Below are 23,175 nucleotides of genomic sequence, written 5' to 3' on the forward strand. Positions count from 1 at the left end.
CCCTGTCAGGGCAGGGCTGTGGTGCAGCACGTCCCCAGCAGGAGCCTGGAGCAGCCCCAGGCTTTGTGTGGGCAGGCAGGGGCAGGCAGGAGGCAGAGCTGTCAGCAAAGGAAGGGCCCAGCCAGGTGGGGCAGCCGGGGGATGCCCAGAGCCTGCAGGGACAGAGGCCAGGGCAGGGACACCGTGGGACAGCCTGGGCTGCACAGGGCACAGGGATGGGCAGCAGCTGCAAGACAGCCCTGACAGAGCCAACCTGGGCAGCGCTTTGGCCATGGCTGCTGGCCCTGGGCCTGAGCCAGGAGGGGACAAGTGACCCTTGCAGGCCTGGGGCCTCATTGCCTCCTTGCCTCCTCATTGCCTCATTGCTCAGCAGCCTGGCAGGGGCCGCCCCACGCTCCTGCCCTTGGCATTGCCCATCCCCACATGCCAGTGCTCATCCCGGGAAGAGCCCTGAGCAAGGAGGGAAGGACAGGATCTGCCTGGCCAGGCCCTGGGGCTCAGGCCTTGGCCCTTTGCATTCCTGAAACAAATCCAGGTTTGCTCATCACCAAAAACACCTTTGCCTTGTTTGTCCCCAGCTGCCATCTGTGCCTCCAGTGTTCTGCTCTCCCTGGAACCCGGGGACACTTTCTCAGCCCTGTCCCTCACAGGGATCTCTTTAAAGTGCAAGAAACTTCAGTATTTCAATCTGACTTGGAGCTCTTGAGAAGTCTTTGAGCCCACTCTGAGGGACTGGGTGTGATGCAAAGAGCAGCAAAGGCCCAGAGGGTGATTAAAGTCCTTGTGCTGTGTCTGTGCTGCTGAGCTGGGCCGGGCTCCTGGCCCAGAGGCAGCTCCTGGCAAGGGCAGCAGAGCTGCAGAGAGACAGCTCTGGCCAGGAGCAGCTCCAGTGCACAGCCCAGCAGGGCTGGGGCACTGCCAGGGCCCCTCAGGGACACGAGCAGGGCACAGACAGAGCTCACAGGGGCTCAGCACTGGCCAGGGCTGTGGGATGTCCCCGCGGGGGCTGTGTCACAGCAGCACCTCTGGGGCTGTGTCCCAGAGCCACAGAGCAGCTGGGATGGCAGCAAGGGGCTGTGTGACAGCACAGAGTGGGCTGTGTGACAGCACTGAGGGGCTTGTGACAGCACAGAGCAAGCTGTGACATCAGAGAAGGCGGCTCTGTGACATCACAATGTGGGTTGTGACACAGAGTCACAGAGCAGCTGTGTGATGCCACAGAGAAGGCTGTGACATCACAGGGTGACTGTGACATTACAAATCTGCTGTGTGACATCACATAGCAGCTGAATGACATCATATGGAGGTTGTGTGACATAAGAGAGTGGTTGTGTGACATCACCAGGGCTGTGTTACGTCACAGGTGGCTGTGTGACATCACGGGGGCTGTGTGACATCACAGGCAGCATTGTGACATCACGGGAGCTGTGTGACATCACAGGTGGCACTGTGACATCACAGGGGCAGTGTGACATCACGGGGGCTGTGTGAGGTCCCTGGGGAGGTCACTCTGCCCCGGCCCCCTCACAGCTCCCCCCAGAGCAGTCCAACCCTGCTCGTGCACAGCAGGGTCCCCTGTCCCCCCGGGTCCCCCCGCCCCCGGCCCCGCAGCCTCCCCCAGAGGATGTTCCACGAGATCGACCCCAGAGCCTGACATGGGGACGAGGGGCCGGGGCCCTGGGGGTGGCACAGGGGGACAGGGACCCCCCGGCAACGTCCCCGTGTCCCCCAGGGCCAGAGCCTGGGCCAGGGTTCCTTCACCCTGTTATAGATAAATATCATAATATTGGCTTTTTGCAAATATTAAAATGGATTTTATATGTGTGATGTTAAAATAACTTTGGCTAAAGATGTAGTTTTTATTTCTGTTTTAATTTAGCATAGACATAGTAGAGAAATAACTGATATAAGTGTGCTTGTGTTAAACTGCCTGCTTGGATGGGATAACATCCAATGCACCCAGGATGAGGACACCTGTACAGATCTGCCAACTATCAGCACTCCCTGTCTGAAGGCAGAGTGCACCAAGGCCCAAAAACTGGAGGTGATAAAGAGAAGGAGCCAAAACCACAGCCAAGAAACACACATGCTCTGAAAAGGCAGACCCAGGGAGGGGCCATGTAAAATCATTCCTGGAATATGTAAAGTAATTTATGGATATGCATGAGGCTCTATGAATATGCACCAGGCTGATATAAGGGGAAAGGTATTTCAGGGGATCCCCGAAGGTAACAGGGTGCTCCTGGCTGAGTGCCAAGATGCACCCGGCCGTAATAACCTTTGCTCCATGGTCCTGGTCTTCTATTGTCCTTTATTAAACTTTCTACATTTTCACAGGAGAGTGAACGTGTTTTTCACAAATGGAATCTCAAGGAAACAAGGGTCAGTTGTTAAGCCAAGGCTCTGCTTTGACCAAGTGGGGCCTCATGGGATACAGGTGCCACTGGGACATTGCCAGGTCTGGTAGGAACAAGGCTCCATTATTGCACAGTGTTACAGATGAGTAATGTCATAGTTGGGTCTCACAGTGAGGAGATAGATACTATGTGTGTGTTAAGATGTGTAGTGATGTTATTGTCATCTGTCCCCCATAGTCCTCTTTCCCCTCCCCTTGTAATGGCCTTGGTGGTTGGGGCATTTGGGGAGGGCAGGTTTGTCACTGGAAGGCAGGCATGGCAACACCTGCTCTCCAGTCAGGGTGCAAGAAAGCATTCTCCACCAATGGATGGCCACAAAGAGTTACCTGACAGACTTTGGGTGGGGCTAGGATTGCCTGGTGCAACACCAAAAGCCTAAAAGGAGGAGCAGCCAATTTGTGAAGGAGCCATGTGGCTGATAGCCACGGGGTGGGGAAGGGCTCCCAGTGCTGTGATTTCTCCTGTTTCAGTCCTTTGTTGTCATTTTTTTCAAGGTTGAATCAACCTTAAAATTTTAAAAGTAGCGGTCATTTGTCACAGACAGCAAGGCCTCAGGGCGCCCAGGAGAGCGGCGTGACAATGACATCTTGGGGAACCAAGTGTCACCTGCAAACACAACGGGGCCTCATGGAAGCCAGGGGCCACTTGGATATTGCCAGGGCAGGTGGAACTCAGTGTCCATTGTGACACAGCACAGCCTCGTGGAACTCAGCAGAGCATTGGGACAGCCTGGAATCTCATGGAGCCAAGGCTCTGCTTTGGCAAAGTGGGGCCCACAGGACACAGGTGCCACTGGGACATTGCCAGCTCTTGTGGAACCCAGTGTCCACTGTGACACAGCAGAACCTCATGGAAACATGGGGGCCACTGTGACGCAATGGAATCCCATGGAAGCAAGTGTCAGTTGTGAACGCAGCAGGGCCTCACAGAACCCAGGGGCAACGGGGACCGTGCTGTGGCTCGTGGGAGCAAGGGGCCATTGTGACCCAGCGGGGCCTCCTGGAACCCAGGAGAACATTGTGGGCCCATGGATCCTCATAGAAGCACGGCCCCATTGTGACAAAGTGCAGCATCACAATGGTCTCCTGGGTTCCATGAGTCCTCGCTGTGTTTAGAATTGACACTTGGTTCCCCAAGATTCCATGGCTCCATCCCTCTGCTCTCCTGTGATTTGAGGCTGTGCTGTGTCACAATGGACACTTGCTTCCTCCAAGGCTGGAGATGTCCCAGTGGCACTGGGCTTCCATGAGGCCGCGCTTTGTCACAATGGGGCCTTGCTTCCATGAGATTCCATTGTCCCACAATGGTCTCCTGGGTACCACAAGGCCTGCCTTTGTCACAGTGGAACCTTGCTTGCACCAGCCCTGGCAATGTCCCAGTGGCACAGGGGTTCCATGAGACCCTGCCGTGTCACAATGGGCCCTTGGTTCCATCAGGTTCCATTGTGTCCCAGGGCTCTCCTAGGTCCCATGAGGCCTTGGTCTGACACAGTGGTGTCTTGCTCCTACCAGGCCTGACAATGTCCCAGTGGCACCTGTGTCCCATGAGACCCCACTTGATCAAAGCAGAGCCTTGCTCCCATGAGATTCCACTGTGTCACAATGTTCTGCTTGGTTTCATGGGAACCTGATGTGTTGACAATTGATCCTTGGATCCTAGAGATTCCATTGCATCACGGCTGTGTCCTTGGTTCCGTGAGGCCCAGCTTTGTCACAACTGGACCCTGGTTCCATGAGATTCCATTGTATCACAGCGGTGTCCTTGGTTCCATGAGGCCCTGCTGGGTCACAGTGGAGCCTTTGTGCCATTCGTTTCCATGGTGCCACAATGGTCTCCAGCATTCCATGAGGCCACGCAGCAAAAGAGTGGACCCTTGAATCCATGAGTTCCCATTCCATCAGGATGATCTCTTGCATTCCATGAGGCCCTGCTGTGTCACTAAGGAGCCTTTGTTCCATGTATTCCCATTGGGACACCATGGTCTCCAGTGCTCCATGAGGCTGAGCCGTGAAACTCTGGGCTCTTGGTTCCATGAGATCCCACCACGGTGTCACCATGGACTCCTGGGTGCTGTAACAATTCACACTTGGTTCCATGAGATCCCACCACGGTGTCACCATGGTCTCCTGGCTCCTGTAACAATTCACACTTGGTTCCATGAGATCCCACCACGGTGTCACCATGGTCTCCTGGCTCCTGTAACAATTCACACTTGGTTCCATGAGATCCCACCACGGTGTCTCCATGGTCTCCTGGGTCCCATGAGGCCCCTCTCTGTGCCACAGTGTTTGCCTTGGTTTCCTGAGAAGCTGATGTGTTGACAGTTGACCCTTTGTTCCTTGAGATTCCATTGCATCCCAGCGGTGTCCTTGGTTTCATAAAGCCCAGGTTTGTCACAAGGGAGCCGTGGTTTCAGGATATTCCATGGTGCCACAATGGTCTCACCACTCTCTGAGGCTGCACTGTGAAACAGTGGACACCTGGTTCCATGAGATTCCGTGGGGTAACAGTCAATTCTTTTGCTTCTTTTCTGCCAAGGTCGGGATGAAATCCCAAGACAGCATTTCTTGTTTGGACTCAGGTGTTCATTAGCTCTTGTCTCTAGAACAGTCTCACAAGCTGTGAGTTCTGCAGCACTTCGCTAACAAGGTAAAAATGGAGCCCCATCTCTCTCTCTCTGCAAGGTCTTTTGAGGATAAACTGTCCAATTAAGAAATGACACCTAAATTACTTTTACTTTTAACCCAATAACCAAGCAGCCGTGCCCAACATAAGGGACTTTTTTATCCAATTACACAATACCACCCAAACCCAAGGAGGAGGAGGAGGAGGAGAAGGAGGAGGAGCAGGAGGAGGAGGAGGAGAAGAAGAAGAAGAAGGAGATGAAGGAGATGAAGGAGAAGAAGGTAAAGAAGGAGGAGAAGGAGGAGAAGGAGAAGGAGAAGGAGAAGGAGAAGGAGAAGGAGAAGGAGAAGGAAGAAGGAGAAGGAGGAGAAGGAGAAGGAGAAGGAGAAGGAGAAGGAGAAGGAGAAGGAGAAGGAGAAGGAGAAGGAGAAGGAGAAGGAGAAGGAGAAGGAGAAGGAGAAGGAGAAGGAGAAGGAGAAGGAGAAGGAGAAGGAGAAGGAGAAGGAGAAGGAGGCAAAGAAAAAGGATCAGCCTCCGCCCTAAAACCTCCATCTTGCTTTATATATATTACTATATTCTAAAACCTTAAACTCCAAGTTGTCCACCATGTGATATTCCACCCTTCTAATCAAACTCCACACCCATAATCCCAGTTCTATCATTCCATTTTGGAAGCCTTCTCCACAGCCTCAGGTCAAATGCAGTGTTCTCTTGGGGGTCAGTGTCTGTCAACTCAGAAAGTCCGAAATTCTCAGCAGCCCGGGTTCCAACAGGTAACAATGTTCTCCTGTGTTCCAGTAGGTTCCATTGGGCCTGGCTCTGTCACCATGGACACCTGGTTCCATGGATTCCATTGGGTGACAATGTTCTCCAGTGTCACCATGGACACCTGGTTCCATGGATTCCATTGGGTGACAATGTTCTCCAGTGTCACCATGGACACCTGGTTCCATGGATTCCATGGGGTGACAATGTTCTCCAGTGTCACCATGGACACCTGGTTCCATGGATTCCATGGGGTGACAATGTTCTCCAGTGTCACCATGGACACCTGGTTCCATGGATTCCATGGGGTGACAATGTTCTCCAGTGTTCCATGGACACCTGGTTCCATGGATTCCATGGGGTGACAATGTTCTCCAGTGTCACCATGGACACCTGGTTCCATGGATTCCATGGGGTGACAATGTTCTCCAGTGTCACCATGGACACCTGGTTCCATGGATTCCATGGGGTGACAATGTTCTCCAGTGTTCCATCAGGCCCGGCTCTGTCCCCATGGACACTCGGTTCCATGGGCAGTGTCCGTGTCCCAGTGGCACCTGTGTTCCATGGCACCCCTGTCTGACCAGGGACAGTTTGTTCCAGGACATTCCATGGAGTCCCAGCGGTCACTTGGGTTCCATGCAGGTGCCTGGGCAGTGGGAGCTCAGCCCAAATATCCTGGGGGTCCCTGGGCTGGTGTTTGTTGGGGGGAACCTTTGGATCTTGCAGGGCTCCAAAGCTGAGCTGCGGATGCCCCTTGGGACAGAGTGGAGCAGCATGGAAGCCAGGAGAGCCTGATGGAGCCAGGAGACCCTGATGGAAGCCAGGAGAGCCTGATGGAGCCAGGAGACCCTGATGGAGCCAGGAGAGGCTCATGGAAGCCAGGAGACCCTGATGGAGCCAGGAGACCCTGATGGAGCCAGGAGAGCCTGATGGAAGCCAGGAGAGCCTGATGGGAGCCAGGAGACCCTGATGGAGACCAGGAGAGCCTGATGGAGCCAAAGCTGCAGCGGGACACAGAGGGACCTCATGGGAGCCCGGGCTGGGGGAATCCTCAGGGCTGTGCAAGGAAAGGTTCAGCACCAGCAGCCCTGGAGCGAGATGTGCAGTGTGAAACAGGCCCATCACTTGTTTTTTAAATTTTAAAAGTTTAATAGAAATAAAATGGTTATAAAAATAGCAATACAATTAGAGTAACAATAATTTGGACAATTTGAATTAGGACAATATTAGACAATAGAGAGAAAGGGTTATGGAGGTCCGGGTACCTTTTTCTGGGCACCACGAGCCCGAAAAGGGACACCCGTTAACAAAGGATTAACCCTTAAAAACAACAGCCTGTTGCATATTCATACACTTCATCCAGGATGCATAAATTCCATTCAAACACAGGATTCTGTCTGGTCAGTGCCACCTTCTTCCTCCGAATCCTAACAGCGCCTTCGAGGCGGGAAAAAGTTCATTTCTTCTGATAAGAGGGAAATAAATTCCTTTTCTCTGAAAGATTTAGGTGTCCTGTGGCTGCTATCACACTGCGAGTCCTTTCTTTAAAAAAAGAATCCTTCATAGCATCGTTTCTCTTTTAACATTTTTTATAACCTAAAACTATATTTAACACAAGAGAATTAATACAGCATTGCTTTCTAACACAAGACATATAATATTCATTTTAATATTTGCGAAAAGCCAATCATAAAATACATGCATTTTTCACATGCAGGCAAAGCCAGCCAGGCAGCAGAGCAAGAGAGAGAGCAGAGCCAGCGACACAACAAACGCACCGAGAGCGAGAGAGCAAGTTTGAACAGAGCTTGCAAAGGGCAAAATCAGCTCAGACCAGGTTAGACTGAAGAACAAGGAGCACCAGGCATGGGCTGATGGTCCAGGTAAAAAGTTCCGTGAGGAGGACGACAGAAGCCTTCATCAAAAGAGCACCAGAAGACTGAGGGCCGCCACAGGAGGAACGGACGCAGGCGCTGAAGCCACACACGGCTGTAAAACCGGGACACAGCTTTATGCAAATGTGACTATGCTAATGAAGTGTTGTAATTGTGACTTTTTAAATGGAGCTGAAGGCTAAAGGAGACCGAGTGGGTTTTTGCCAGAGAGATCCCCCTCGCTCCCAGAGCTGGATACACAAATCCCTGCTCTGTCTGACTGCAGAGTTTGATTTCCTCGCCCAGTTTGTCCCACTCCCCCTTTCCCTGCCCTCTCCTCCCCTCTCCCAATCCCATTTATGGGATTTGGGGTCATTGGGGGATTGGGGTCATTTGGGGGATTTGGGTTCTTTTTGTGCCTTTGGGGTTATTTGGGGGTTTTTGGGGTTATTCAGGGTAAATTTGGGATCATTTGGGGTAATTTTTCACATTGTTGGGTTTTTAGGGCAATGTGTATGTGGGGTAATTCAGGGCACTGTGTGGGTTTGGGATCATTTTATGGGATTTGAGGGAATTTTAATGGATTTTAATAGGAATTTAGAAGGATTTTAATAGAATTTAATGGTGTTTAATAGAAATGTAATCGGATTTAATGGGATTTTCTTTGGATTTTATGGACTTTTAATGGAATTTGATGGGATTGTAATGGAATTTTATGGGATTTTAATGACATGTCATGGGATTTTAATGGAATTTAATAGTATTTTATTGGATTTTAATGGTGTTTAATGGGAATTGAGTGTAATTTAATGGGATTTTTATGGGATTTTAATGGGATTTGATGGGGGTTTCCCCCAGTCCACAGCATTCCCCCAGTCCACAGCTCCCTCCCACCTCAATTTGGGGGTCCCATCCCCCTCTTTCCCCCCACTCTCCCGCCCCTTCCCCATCGTTCCCCCAGTCCCCAATCCCCTCCCCCGTGCTTGGTTTTGGGGGTTCCAGGCCCCTCCTGCTCCCTTTGGGGGTCCCGACCCCCCTTTGGTTGAATTTGGGGCCCCCCCGCCCCCCTTCTCCCCGCGCCCCCCGCTCCCCCCGCGGCCGGGGGGGCTCCCAGCGCCCCCAGTGCCACCAGTGCGGCCCCAGCTGCCCCCGCACGCCCCATCCCCATCGCCGGGGTCACCGCCCCCCGCCCCAAATTCCGCTCCTGGGCACTGAGAGCCATCAGCGACAAACGCTCTGATTGGCTGGGAATGGCCCCGCGCAGTCTCTGATTGGCCAGCGCTGTGAGAGGCGCTGGGTTCTGCCCGGCACGCGATGAGTCACAGCCGAGCCGGGCGCTGATTCGCTGGAAATCGCCGGGCGGGGCCAGTGCGCCGAGTTTCCGCCCGGCAACGGGATCGTCATCAGCGCCCCGCGCTCTGATTGGCCAGGATCTGTTTCGGGCTGGGGACGGGAGGAACTGGGCACCCCCAGGAGCCCCTCGGGTTTGGGGCTTTCGATCCCCCCTCGGCCCTCGGGGCGGCCCTGGGGCCCCCCCAACACCCCCAAAATGGGGAGGGTCCGCGGGGCCCTTTGGAACCCCCAGAAATGGGCGGGGAGCGGCAGGAGCCGCCCCAAAAAGGGATGGAAGGGTCCGGGCCGGGAATGGGGGAGGCTCTGGGGATGGCTCCGGCCCGGATCGGGGCGGGCTGGGATTGAGGGAGGCTCCGTTCAGCGGCTGGGGAGGGGCTGGGCCTGGGGAGGGCTCCGGGACTGTGGGGATGGGGCCATTCCGGGACTGCGGCGGGGCCTCTCCCTGGGGTTGGGGTCCGGCATTGGCTCAGGGACCCTCCCCGTTCCTGTTCCGCTTCCCGATCCCGTTCCCGATCCCGATCCCGCCGCTGGCTCCAGGGAATGTCCCTGATCTCAACCCCGACCCCAAACCCGAGGTGAGGTCAAACATTGGGGTCAAACACCCCAAATCCTGGGGTCAACTCCCCCGGACCCCAAATCCTGGGGGTTCAAACACTGGGGGGGGGCCAAACTCCCCCAGACCCAAACTCTGCGATCTCAACCTGCCCCCCCCCCCCCCCGGCCCCCCCAGCCCGAACCCCAAATTTTAGGCCTTAAACCCCCCAAATCCCAGATCCTGGGGTGTCAAACACTCTCCAATTTGCAAATGTTGGGGGTAAATCCCCCTGACCCCGAATACTGGGGTTTGAAACATTTGGGGTGTCCAACACCCCCCGTTCCCAAAGTCTGGGGTCAAACACCCCCAAATCCCAAATCCTGAGGTGTCAAACACCCCCAACCCCCAAAGTTTGGGGTCTAAACCCCCAATCCCAAACTTTGGAGTCAGATCCCCCCGATCCCAAAACCTGGGGTGTCAAATCCCCCTGATCCCCCCAGCTTTGGGGTTAAATCCCCCCAAATCCTGGGATCAATTCCCCCATTTCCCGAACTTTGGGGCCAAAACCCCCTGACCCCAAATCCTGGGGTTTGAAACATCTGAGGTGTCCAACCCTCCTCATCCCCATAGTTTGGGTGTCAAACCCCTTGATCCCCAAATCCTGGGGAAAAAAAACCTCTTAAACCCCAAATCCTGGGAACAAAAACCCCCAAATCCCAAACCCAGGGGTGTCAAACATCCCCAATTCCCAAAGTTTGGGGTCAAAAATCCCCAAACCCTGAGGTGTCAAAATCCCCTAAACCCCAAATTCTAGGATCAATCCCACCCAACCCCCAAATTTTAGGATCAAACCCCCCAATTCCCAAAGTTTGGGGTCAAACACCCCCAAACCCCGAATTTTAGAATCACCATCCCCCCCCTGCCCCCAGTCCCAAAATTTGGGGTTATTTGGGGTTTATTTGGGGCAGCTCCAGGTGCAATGTCTGCAGAGAGACCCTGGGTACAATGCTGGGAAAAACCCCAATAACCCCTCTGGAGCCCCAAAATCCCTGGGGGCTGGGAAAGGGGATTTGGGGTGAAAGAAGAAGGATTTGGAATGCACAAAGAAGGATTTGGGATGGAGAGAGGGGATTTGGGTGGGAAACTGGGTCCCTTTTTGGCGCAGGAGATCTTCCTGGCGCTGCTCTGGGTGATGCTGAAGCCCTGCAGGGCCTCGCGGGCGGCGCCCGCCTGCACCTCGGGCTCCAAGTGCACCCAGGCGATGTCGCGGGGCCCGGGCACCAGGGCAGCTCCTGAACCCCGGGAACCTGGGCTGGGAACGGGGCCAGGAGAGCCCCAGACACCCGGGGGTGTTCCCCAGACACCCGGGAATGTTCCCCAGACACCCGGGAATGTTCCCCAGAAACCCGGGAATGTTCCCCAGACACCCGGGAGTGTTCCCCAGACACCCGGGAGTGTTCCCCAGACACCCGGAAATGTTCCACAGACACCCGAAGCCTTCTCTGCTCCATTTCCATCCTGCGCTTTCTGGCCTCTTCTTCAGCTCTCTGGGCCTCTGCTCTCTGCTTCATGGCCGCCCTTCTGGGCCTGAGGCAGAGGAAGAAAGGCAGGAAGAGCAGCTCAGCAGCAGCCCAGTAGGGCCCCTGCTGCACGGCTGCCCAGAGCAGGGGTCCCCAGGCAGGCTCGGGTGCCTCTGGGGGAGCCTGCTCCAGGCCCTCTTTGCCCAGCTCTGCATCCTCATCCCAACTGATCACCAGGGCCGTGGGAAGTGGAAGAGGAGCAGCACCAGCAGGGCAGGGACTGATTTGGACACCATGGTCTGCAGGAGGAGAGAGACAATTTGTGTTGCTTTGCACAAGAATTGCAAACCTGTGTGTTATTAGGGAATGGCCGCTCCTGCTGTGCCAGACCGCTCGAGCAGGGCTGAGAATCTGGTGTCAAAGTGCATTCATGTGCTCCATGTTGCATGGGGCACCCGTGTGCAGGAATAGAGAACAACTTCCCTCAGATGGGATCTGCTGTGGCAAGGCCCCTCTGGTTTTCTCCTCCACACAGCAGTTTGCATGCAGAATGTGGGCAGATGTAACTTGGAGGTCCTCCTGCTCACCCTTGGGTTCCCCTTGCAGAGCCTCAGCCCCTGCGTTCTGTCAGGGCCCCTGGGCAGGTGGGATATTCCCAGAGGAGAGGGGCCGGCTGTGTCCCCATTGCCCCTGTCCCTTATGTGCCTGTGCTCAGGAGGGCACAGAGAGGATGGGGACTCCTGCCTGCCCCGTGTCCTGTCCGCCTGCCGGGCCTGTCCCAGGGCAGCCGGGCTGTGACTGCTGTGCTGTGTCCCCCTGTCCCTGCTGTCCCTGCTGTCCCTGCTGTCCCTGCTGTCATGGCCCACTGCAGGTTCCACACCTACACAGCCATGGTGGCTCCTGAGCTCTGCAGGGACCCGAGTGACAGTCTGAGTGGTGGCACTCCTGGTTTTCTTGCATTTGGCATCGCGCAGAGCAGAGGCTGGATCACAGCACCAAAGGAGCAGCTGCTGCAGGGGAGGAAAGGAGCCTCTGCATGGCCAAGGGCTGCTGTGGTGCCCCTGTGTCAGGAATTCCCCACAGCTGACACCTGAGTCCAGCATGGACACTCACAGACACAGCGTTTGTTCAGGCATTGCCTTTATTGCATCTTGACAGGGACTGCAGCTGCCTGAGGGAAGTCACCCTCCCGAGACAGGAGGGCAGAGAGTGTAATTTAAATTAACCAATTGTGATTATAGGCATTCGTAGCGACAGTCTATATACTGTATATATGAATATTAAACAAGACACAAAATAATTATTGGATCATGAAGATTAAGCAACATTTGCTGGTTTAGATAAAAAGTAAGTATACTTCAGTTTTGGTTAACTGCAATAATTCTTGGTAATTTTGATGAATTATAAGTTCTATGTAATATAAGGAAAAGTGCCATTGTTTATTACTACTTAACATTAAAATATTTATGTTATCTTACAAGAGTAGTAATCTACATTATAGTAATAAAAAGTTTGGAAAATGTTGCTAAACACAATTATTTTTAAAGAAAACATTTTAAATATCTCAAAACTAAGAATTTGAATCATTCTCCAATCATTGGCCCGATGCCTTCAGATGGTGCTTTCCTCCGAGCAGATGCAAAGGCTCTGTATGGGAAAGGGTTAAAATAGATGCAGTTACTATAGATCCCGTGAGGAGAGAGAGGGCAGAGGGGCAGGGTGTGTCAGGAGCCCGGAGCCTGTGCCCCGGCGCAGGGCTGTGCTGGGCAGCAAGCGCAGCTCTGTGCGCCGGCTGCTCACAAAGATGTGCGGCTCGCCTTGGCCGGCCCAGAGAGCATCTCCAGCAGGAAGCTTTTCTTCACACAGCCCCTGCCTGTGCTCCTCCAAAAGCCTGCCCTGCCTACCTTCAGCATCCTGTTTGTATCCCTATTCATTCCAATCAGCCTGGCCATTTGCTTTTCTATTTCTTTCGTGGCCTGGCGCATTTGCTCCATGTCTTTGAATCTCTTCCTAAGGAGCCGCCTTCTCCGCTCGCTTTCCACCTTCCTCCTTCTGGCCTTTTCCTCAGCTCTCTGGGCCGCTGCTCTCTGCCTCGTGGCTGCCCTTCTACGCCTGAGCCACCAGCCCAAAAGCAGGAGCAGCGGCTGAGCAATTTGCCAGAGCTGGTGCAGGTAGCGCAAGGCAGCCAGGAGCCAGGGTCCCCAGCCAGGCTCAGCTGGCTCTGGGGGGGCCGCTTTCATCTCCTCTGCACGGGGCTGCCCATCCCCGTGAAATCTGTCCACCACGGAAAGTGGGAACAGGAAGAGGAGCAGCACAAGCCCAGCCAGGACTGCTCTGTGCGCCATGGTCTGCAGGAGGAGAGAGACAAGGCTTTCACTGGGGCTGCCAAGGGAGCTTGTGGGGGCTGAAGTGAGGCCCGGAGGCGCAGGGATGTGAGGGCAGAAGCAGAGGGCCCCGGGCAGCTGGCAGGCAGCAGGGCCTGTGCCAGTGGGCCAGCAGCAGCAGCCCCGTGCCCCGGCCAAGGTGCCGGCCCCAGGGGCTGGCCCTGGGTGCAGGGGGACAATGCAGGCCCGGGTGCGGCGCTTGTGGCCCGGCCCTGGCCCGGCCCAGCCCCGCCACGTGCGCACTCACCGCTTGCCCAGGCTGTGCTGGGCCAGCGTTACCTGCGGGGGCCTTTTCCAGCTGCCCCCATTGTGACACGCTGCCCCTGGTGTCACAGGGGCCAGAGGCATCACAGCCGGGCCAGCCCTGCCCTTGGTGCCCAGCCCAGCTCAGGGGCTCCCAGTGGGCCCAGCAATGAAAGCCCCGGCAGGCAGCAAGTGCAGCCCCTCTGGGAGGGGATGGGCCCCAGGGGCTCCCTTCACAAAGCAGGCAGAAGTCCCCACTGATAAGGTTCCAAAGGGAAAAGATTATAATCAATAATGTTGAGTAGGATACATATTATCAACTATGAAAACACCTGAGGTGCTTTTCCTAATGGGACTTGTTCTTCTGTGAGTGGGGTTGGGTGATGGTTGCTCAGTTTTTCTTGCTTGAGTATTCCCTGATCCAGTCCATCCAAGACTTCTGTGAAACCTTCCCATTGTCAGACAGCAGAAATGAAGAACTGCAGTGAAACCACTTCTAGTCCCCTTCAGATCAAGAAGGTGCAGGGGGGTGGTTCTGGCAGAGAATTTGAGCTGCTCTGGACAGAGTCGCACTGCTGTGTTAGCAGGGACTGGCTGCTTGTGTTTTTCTTTGGATGAACAGAATCTTCCCTGTGTCCCCAGTGAACACATGGAGCTCACACCAGCAGTGCCTCTTGCCTGTTCCCTGCCCAGCCAGACCTTCCAGCCCAGCTGAAATGCCCAGCGTGGCCTTTGAGCACAAAGGGATTGCAGAGCCAAAAGCATCTGTGTAGCCACCATGGTGTTCAGCGGCTGCTGCTCGGGGAAGGGCACTGAGAGGAGGCCACTGCTGCTCTTGTCAGAGCGCTGCTGTGCAGGGATGTCCCTCGCCCTGCTCAGTCCCACATCTGCCCATCTTTTGGCCTGCTCTGAGCTCAGGTGGATGCCATCTGCTCCCAGCAGACCCAGCTGCTCCACGGTAGATGCACAGGCATGGAATCCAAAACCTTGAGTATCCCCTGAGTAGCCAGGCATTCAGCTGTTCAGTTTGTCACGGCCCACATCAGGGGTTAGAACAAGATGGTTTTTCAGATTCCTTGTGACCCAAACCATTCCAGGCTTCTAGGATTTCTCCATGACTGACTTTGGTCCCCTCAAAAGACCTCCTCTCTCCTCTCTTCCCTCCACCTGTGGAGAACGCATTCTGATGCTGCTGCTGCTGTTGGGACAGGTTGGTGGATACTCTTCCTGCCATCCCACGGGTGCAAGCATGACTCCTCTCTGAAGTCTTTGTCCCTGAATCAGTGCCTTCAAATAACAGTTATCTCCCCTCCTCCCTTTTCCATTCAGCACTTGAGCACAAACAGCATTTCTCATCGTTTCCACAGAACAGTACAGGTGCCAGTTCCCATCTTGTGGAGCCCTCTGCCATAAATCAGCCTGACAGGTTTATTCTCTACGTAATGGGAAATGATGACAAATGCAGCTGCATAATCACGTTAGTAACTCACCATAATGACTGCTTCTGGGCTGATTTATGGGTTTTGTCACATGTGAGCTTTCAGAACTTTAGAGGTTACATTTTTCACACTTTTTTGTTGGAATCTTAGTTTATCAGACTTTACTGCAGCATTATCACTTGCAGTACAACCCTGGACTCCACAAATGTATCACATCAGCGTGAAAAAGGCAGAGAAAACAAGAACTGTTGTGAATTAATGAGCCGGGTAACACATGTCTCACAACAGCGATGAAACAACCTGTGTTCTTCTTCAAGCCACAACAGAAAGTCCCAAAGTCTGGTTATTTAATTTTTTTTTCACAAAACACAGGCAGCAGCAAAGAACTGAAACAACACAGCCAGGCTTGAAACCTGAAAGATCTGAAAGGCTGAGTCTATCCTAGTTAATGGTGAAATGATGTGTGAATCTGTCCTAGATGTTCAAATGAAGAAGATTGATTCACAGTTATAATATGGCTTCTAAGCAAAACACTGGGATTATATAGGAGAGATGCATGTGTCATGAAACAACCAAAAAATCAGAGAGACACTTCCAAGCTCTGCTGTGAAGGTCTGGGAAATGTTCAGAGTTACCATCTATGGAGTTTGGTGCAGGATAAGCTGGAACAAAAGGCCATCATTACCCAAATTGATTTTCTTCGGGCTGGTCTGTTGGTTTTTTTGTTTTGTTTTTTTCTTTTTTTTTTTTTTTTGTTTTGTTTTGTTTTTTGGTTTGGTTTGGTTTGGTTTGGGTTTTTTTTGGGGTTTTTTTTTTGTTGTGTTTTTTGTTTTTTATTGTTTGTCAGGTAATGTTTTTTAATACTCCAAGAAATATGTTGAAAAGGTCAGCATGATCCATCAGACACAAGCAGGGGGGCTGGGGTAGATGCAACATGTTCCTTGCACTGGAGGGTAGACAGAGGCAAGATCTGGTTTGGGGTCAATCACACCTGGATCAGGGAGGTGGCTGAAACCTGGGCTGGCCAAAGCCTTAGAATCACAAAATATCCTGGGCTGGAAAGGACCCCCAAGGATCACCAAGTCCAACTCCTGGCCCTGCAGAGGACACCTCCCCAAGAATCCCACGCTGTGCCTTGGCATGTGCTGGTGGGCAGGAGCACACAGCTGGCCGTGGCTTTGGGTGCATGGGTAAGATGAGATGGTGAGGAGCATCCCTGCTCCCTGAGCTCCTGGAGAGCTGCAGACACTGATCACTGGTAAGGACAGCACCAGGGCCATGGCCTGGGGCTGGTGATCTGGTGTCTCCTTCCTGCTGCTGCTTTCTGCTACAGATAACAGCCTGGTACCAAGGTCTTGTTGCTGAGGTGATAAACGGCTGGGGAGATTCCCTCCCTGCTCTTGTCTGCACGAGTTCTTATGCTCAGCACCAGGAAGGATTGGGCCAGAATGGAGGCATTTGGGGTCTCAGGGCTGAGGCTGAGACAGACAGCCAGGCAGAGCAGCTCCTCCTGGCTGATGCAAACATTAGCCCTGTGCTGGCCAGGCCAGTGATCCATAGCTATGGGTCCACAGTGATGGTGGTGCTGGGTATTCACTGGGAGAAGAGGAGGTGTAAAATGAAGCTTCTGAAGCTGCTTGGGATCCTGGGTGCTGCTCAGACCCCACTTGACCACAGTGGTTGTTTGGCCAGCTGAAGTGATGGAATTTATTGGGCTGTGCAGGGACAGTTTTCTGTGCAAACATGAAGGACTTTCAGGAGGGATGAAATACGGCCTCATAGTAGAAACAGCTGGGCTGAACACTCTTTATTCCAGCTATGAATCTTTGCTCTTAAGAGCAACAGATTCCACCTTTCATTAAACCAGAACTTGTTGTTGTTGTTGTTGTTGTTGTTGTTGTTGTTGTTATTTTGAGGAATAAAAATGACCTTTCTTGTTTATTTTATTAACATTTTAAATCATCTGGTCACCCACTGCATGCATGAAACATGAGATGTTACCAAAGTGTAGCTCACTTCAGACAGGGAGTGCTGATAGTTGGCAGATCTGTACAGGTGTCCTCATCCTGGGTGCATTGGATGTTATCCCATCCAAGCAGGCAGTTTAACACAAGCAGCCTTTTCACTGAGCTTAATTAACAACAGAAATAAAAACTATATCTTTATAGCAAAGTTACTTTGACATCTACCATCACTCAGCAAGAGGTTTATTGTTATGGACACATAATATTGGCTTTTTGCAGAGATTAAAATGGATTTTCTATCTGTGGTGTTCAAGTAACTTTGTTATTGTCTTGGTTTGAAAAGCCAGGTGTCTGCTAAGGAAGGCAGGAGCCTCCCCTGGAATGGAAAATGTAAACCCCACCCTCTGAATTGTTATAATTTTGAAATTAGGGAGCTTTCAGGCAAAGATATGGGAATAGGAATAACAGTTCTTTTTTAGGAAAAATTAAAAATATAAATGCAGTAGTACAGATGAAAAAAACCCCCACAGACAGAGTCAGAACAGGACCTGACACCCTGTGGGTCAGGGTGCTGGCAGCAGTCCCATTCAGCGGTGGCTGCAGCCCTCCTGCAGTGCCAGGTGTGGCTCTGTTGGAGCAGGGATCCTGGAGAAGGGTGGAGTTTTCCTCTTAAGGTCCAGGGCTGCTGTAGATGGGCCTGGGAATCTTCCTTCCTCTGGGAATCCAGTAGGAAAAGGCTGATCCTCTGGGAATCCCGTGGAGAAGAAAGACAGCTGCTCCTCTGGGAATCCAGTTGGAAAAGGCTGATCCTCTGGGAATCCCGTGGAGAAGAAAGACAGCTGCTCCTCTGGGAATCCAGGAGGAAAAGGCTGCCTACAGTGTTCCAAATCTCAGATTCTGTCCAGGTAGGAATGCTTGGCTCCTCCCCCTGGGCGGAGCATCTCCCAATGCGATGATGTCATTTAATCAGCCATGCACTGACACTCAGTGGCACATTACCAGAAGATTAATAATTAATAATCAATGGCCTATTAATGGAACACACCTCCCCACAGGGAGGATTGGTTGTGGAAGAGAGAAACTGCCCAATGAACAGAAGATAACTGCCCCACCACTGACAGATGGCAAACAGAACACACACTTATCTTGCAGTCCAGGACCTGTCCCCACTGGCTGCCCCCATTCTCCAGAGTTCATGGTGTCCAGGGAGGCTGCAGCTGCCGGTGCTGGGAACAAACGAGACGGGTCTGGGTTTCAGAAAGCTCCAGAATCCATTTCTGACCCCCGAAAGACAGGGCAAAGGCAGGGCCATGGGGCTTTTATACGGTATCCCAGGGCTGGAGTTTGGGTTTGTGTTGGATCGGCGGGAGAAATGTGGCATGCAATATGACTGATCAGCAAGTCTCAAACTTTATTGAGAGTCACACATATTTATATTGGTGTTAATAAAGCTCATATATATTGCAAAGGAGTGCTCATTATTGGTTAGTTACTTATCGGCCAACTACGCCTCCTTCTGCATTCTTGTGGTTATTCTGTTGAAACTATTCTTCATATTTTTGGCAAAAGAGCCTCTTCCCTATCCTGTTGTTGCATCAAGGGCATAATGTCCTTGCCTTATATGGACACTGACTGCTGACTCCTAGACTTCTCTCCTTCTTGCTTAACCAGGGGTATTATGTCGACGTGACCTTTCTCAGCCAGCCAACTGTCCACAAAGCTCAGCGGGACAAGGCTCCTGTCCATGCTCTCCCACATTCCACAGTGCCCAGGCCACACCAGGAGTGCTCAGAGCTGCAGCCAAAAGCTTCCTATCGATCCTCTCTTGCAGAGGACACCAGCACAGAGGCACAGGTGCCACCTCCTCCAGCTAAGCCCAGGAGATGCACCTCCTCACCAGCTGCAAGAGCAGGACGCTTATGTGCCAGCCGCCCCTCCCAACCCCGTTCTTCCCCTCGTGCCTTGAAGGTGCATCCCCACCTTGAGACACCCAGGGTGGGAAGAAGAGCTGGCCCCGGACGATGTCCTTGTTGGTGTGGAAAGGAAGGTGCCCACAGAGCAGCTCATAGAGCAGGATGCCCAGGGACCAGATGGTGGCTGGCTGGCCATGGTAGCAGCCAAAGAGGATCCACTCCGGTGGGCTGTACTCCGGCGTTCCTATGGGATACGGGCGCAGCTCATCAGGCCCATGCTGCTCCCTCCCTCCCAGCCAGCTCCCGTTCCACAACAGCCAGGCCCTGCCCTGCCACAAAGCAACTTGGCTGCAGCTGGCTGAAGAAGGATTCCCCCTCCTTCCTTGCCTCCTTCCTTCCCTCCCTCTTCCCCCTCTGCCAGCCAAGGGAGGAACTTCTGCTGCCCAGCTGGGCCCCGGCTTTGGGCTCACCTGACATCCGGGTGTAGAACGTGTCCTGGAGGATCGTGCCGCAGCCAAAGTCGATGAGCTTCGCCTCGCCCGTGGCCAGGTCGACGAGGACGTTCTCGGCCTTGATGTGGGGGTGCAGGATGCCGCGGCTGCTGCAGTGCCGCACGGCCTCCAGCACCTGGCGGAACAGCCCCCGCGCCACGGGCTCCGTCAGGAACCGCCGCTCGTGCAGGAAGTACCAGAGGTGCTGACAGCGCTGCGGACGCTCCATGAGCAGCGCGAAGCCCTCGGGCACCTCGAAGCAGTCCAGGAGCTGCACGACGCTGAGGAAGCCAGGCCGCGACACCATCCACAGCAGCGCCAGCTCCAGGGGCACAAGGGCACCCTTGCGCTGCGGGGGGACCGCGATGCCGTCAGGAACGAAAGAGAGAAACAAACAAATCACACCCCAAAGTCATTCCTATTAGAGAAGTAACCAAAGAAAACAATGTAGCAATAACGAAGACTGTTGGCTTCTGGCTTCTTTCTTCTTTGCATGAGACCAAGCTTTTCATGGGGAACAATTGCCTCTTGTGACAATTTTGCCAGAGTGGACAGGAGCAGAGCATTTACTTTTCAAATAGAAAAGGAAAATCGTGTCAGTAATGTAATCTCTTTTCATCCTCTGTTGACACAGTTGCAGGCTGCCAAAAGACATGGTCTGCAGTGTGGAACTTGGGGCCAAGTTTCTTTTTCTGCCAGAGGATGAGGAGGGGAAGTATCCCAGAATCATGGAGTCGTGGCATGGTTTGGCTTGGAAGGGATCTGGAAAATCCCATGGCTGCAACCCCCCTGCTGTGGCTGGGGACCCCTTGCACTGGACCGGCTTGTCTAGAGCTCCATGCAGCCTGGCCTTGAACACTGTCAGGGACGGGACATGCCCACTTTCTCTGGGCAACCTGTTCCAGGAGAGCCTTTTTTCTGAATCCCTTACCTAAACCTAATCTCTCTCCATTTGGATCCATGCTCCCTTCTCCTGTCCTTGCCTGCCCTCATACAAAGTCCCTGTCCAGCTTTCTTGTGTGTTGCCCTCAGGTACTGGAAGGCCACAGCTGGATCAAGGCTGGGTCTCTTTCCCAGGCTGAAGAAGCCGAGCTGTGTCAGCCTTTCCTTGCAGGAGAGGAGCTGCAGCCCCGGCACCATCTGGGTGTCCCTGCTGGGCCCCTGCTGCAGCGTGTCCACGTCCTTGCCGTCCGTGCCGGGGAGCCCGGCAGAGGCGAAGGCAGCGCTGCAGGTGCAGGGTCAGCGGCGGGGAGGAGACCTGGCCCTGGCAGCGGCTCCGGGAGCAGCGATTGGCGCTGGGCCGCCCGCACTGCAGAGAGCCGGGGCCCTTGTGCCTGCCCTTGTGCCCAGGGCGCCTTTCCCCGCCGCCCGCCCGCCCGCCCGCTCGGGGGAAATGCCCCCTGTGCCGCCCCTCAGGGCCGCCCCTCGCCGCTGCCCCAGGCGCTCCCGGCGCCGCCTGGAGGGGCCCAGGCCTCGGCCTCACCCTGCTCAGCCCGAGGCCTGGAAAAGCAGATTCAAACACCCACCCAGAAAGTGCCCCAGGATGCCAGGGTCAATCTTTTGTCACCAGCACGGCTTTGCTATCAGAGTCTGGACGGGAGTAGAAAATCACCAGGGGAAAAGAGCATGAACAAGTTCTGCCTTGGCACTACCTCAAGGCTTTGAGGGAGAGGCTCTGTGGTGCTTTCTTGCTTGCAGGGACACACAGAAAGTGTTGAAATGGTAAAAATAATCAAAACCCCTTTGAAAGAGACCCTAGGGAGCCTGGCCCCCCAGAAATGATGCTGAAGAGAGGCCCTTTTGCTGACCCGCAAGCTCAAGCATGTTTGCATGCTGCTATTTTGCAACAGTCTCAGAAACTTGCATGAGAGGCTTCTCATGCATTTCCAGACATGGGACTAGCACCTCCATCTTATACCCCCATTGGACAAGAGGCAAATGAGACTTGTATGAGTTTCCTAGGCCGCCTCAGAAATGCAGTAGTTTGGGCTCCAGGAATGTGCCCAGAGGTTAAAGCTGTGCTAGGAATGCAATTAGCAGTAGAAAATGCAAATCTCACCTCCAAAAGGATCCTGCAAACTTTGCCCAGAACAGCTAATGTGGCAGACATGACAGAAGCTTGTTTGGGAGTAGGAGCTCCAGAGGACAAGGCCACCTATCCAGCAACGCAATGGCAACTGCCCTTGAGCCACTTGTGCAGCACAGAGAAAATGGCCCCGACCGAGTTTGCCTTCGGTGTGGCAGCCACGGGTGCAAAGTTAGAGCCGTAAAGAAAAGTAACAAACAGCAACAGCTACTGGTTCCAAGGGAAAGTGCAGCAGATGTGACAAGCACGGGCACCGAAGCGGCGAATGCAAATCCACAGACGAGAGAGACGGAGCCGCTGGGACCCGCGGAACCGAGCGCTAAAGGGGGCGCGCCGTGACACAAATGCTCCCCCACAACCTGGACATTCTTCAATCAGCCACAGCCGGGAGCGCAGGAGTCGGTGTGGCAGCAGCAGCAGAAGCTGCCTTGGAAAACACTGACGTGCAAGTCATCCCATCTACAGCAAACGGACCTTTGGGACATTGTCCTAGGGTGACGTTACGATGCTTGTATCCCCATTCATGTCTTCTGTTCATGCTGGATATTATGTTCTGTGCCTTCAAGACTGGCTCTGAAGAGTGAAAGTTTTGTTTTGGTTTCTTATCAGCCTGCTCCTCCACAGCTGGTGGGACACAGAGACGGGGCAGTACATGGTGCTGCTTTTGCTTTTTGCTTGGCTTTTTGCTTTGCTCTTGCTCCTGCTTTGCTCTCGCTTTTTGCTTCTGCTCATTAGTTAGTTTAGCTAAGCAGTCTGAATTTTTCCCTGGACTGTTTTTCCTTTCCTTTTTTCAGAATTACTTGAACCTGCTCTGGACTGGGACCTGGGAAACACCGAGAGTTTGCACCTTGTGGCTGCAGCAGCTGCCCCAGCGCCGGAGGGACTGAGAACAGAGCGACCACCCCCAAGAGAGACTTTCTGAATTTGTCATCCTTTTCAGAGCCAGGAAAGAGCGGTGTCATGGGTATTGTTCATTTTGTGTGCTGGGGGTGCTGTGCCTGTTAAATGAACAGGTTCTTTCCACTTCTCTCTGAGCAATCCCTCCCGAACCGGTTGGGGGGAGGGCCCTGTGGCTTTGCTTTCTGGAGGGGCCCCCGTGGAGGTTTTCTCTCAAATTTGCCCTAAACCAGGACACATCTCAAAAAAATTAGAATTATAAATAAAGAAATAATAATTAAAATTAAATAAATTATAATAAAAATGAAATATAAAAATCTCAAGTCTTCCTTACAATATTCCAATGGTTCAACCCAAAAAAACAACAATTATTGCTATAATCTTACTAATGCATATAAATAAACAAATTATATACCAAGAAATCCCTTTTGAAAGTTTTAACTCGATGACTAATATACTTTAGATAAAAAATATCTAAAAAAACTAACATACAATCTAACACACCTTAGTGAAACAATTCATATTACAAATATACTAAACACAAAACCAAAGAGCAGTATAATTTCTCAGACATTTAAACCAAACAATTAAACTTTATCACCCTTAGATACTCAAAAACAATTAAAATATTTTTTAAAAATTTAATTCCAGGTGAGTGGCTTTACT

At 52.9% G+C, this 23,175-nt stretch overlaps 3 protein-coding genes across 3 annotated transcripts in view; 1 reads left to right on the top strand and 2 right to left on the bottom strand.

Moving 5' to 3' along the window:
- The window catches only part of LOC143696068 (uncharacterized), an 81,334-nt gene extending 72,873 nt beyond the window's left edge, over nt 1–8,461 (top strand). Inside the window, 1 exon segment of the mRNA XM_077191282.1 lies at nt 7,528–8,461. Coding sequence (XP_077047397.1) covers nt 7,528–7,657 — 130 coding nt within the window. The 3' untranslated portion in view covers nt 7,658–8,461.
- LOC143696056 (uncharacterized) overlaps nt 1–23,175 on the bottom strand; it is a 317,065-nt gene that overhangs the window by 25,127 nt on the left and 268,763 nt on the right. The gene's annotated exons all lie outside the window — the stretch shown is intronic.
- Nucleotides 8,906–22,137, bottom strand: LOC143696015 (serine/threonine-protein kinase pim-3-like). The gene is made up of 4 exons (XM_077191234.1): nt 22,117–22,137; nt 19,506–19,875; nt 19,103–19,279; nt 8,906–9,117 (listed from the first exon to the last, which is right to left on the bottom strand). The coding sequence occupies exons 1-4, from the start codon at nt 22,135–22,137 to the stop codon at nt 8,906–8,908; spliced, it is 780 nt and encodes a 259-aa protein (XP_077047349.1).

The sequence above is a fragment of the Agelaius phoeniceus genome, chromosome 28 (genome assembly GCF_051311805.1).
Source record: "Agelaius phoeniceus isolate bAgePho1 chromosome 28, bAgePho1.hap1, whole genome shotgun sequence".
NCBI classification, from domain to species: domain Eukaryota; kingdom Metazoa; phylum Chordata; class Aves; order Passeriformes; family Icteridae; genus Agelaius; species Agelaius phoeniceus.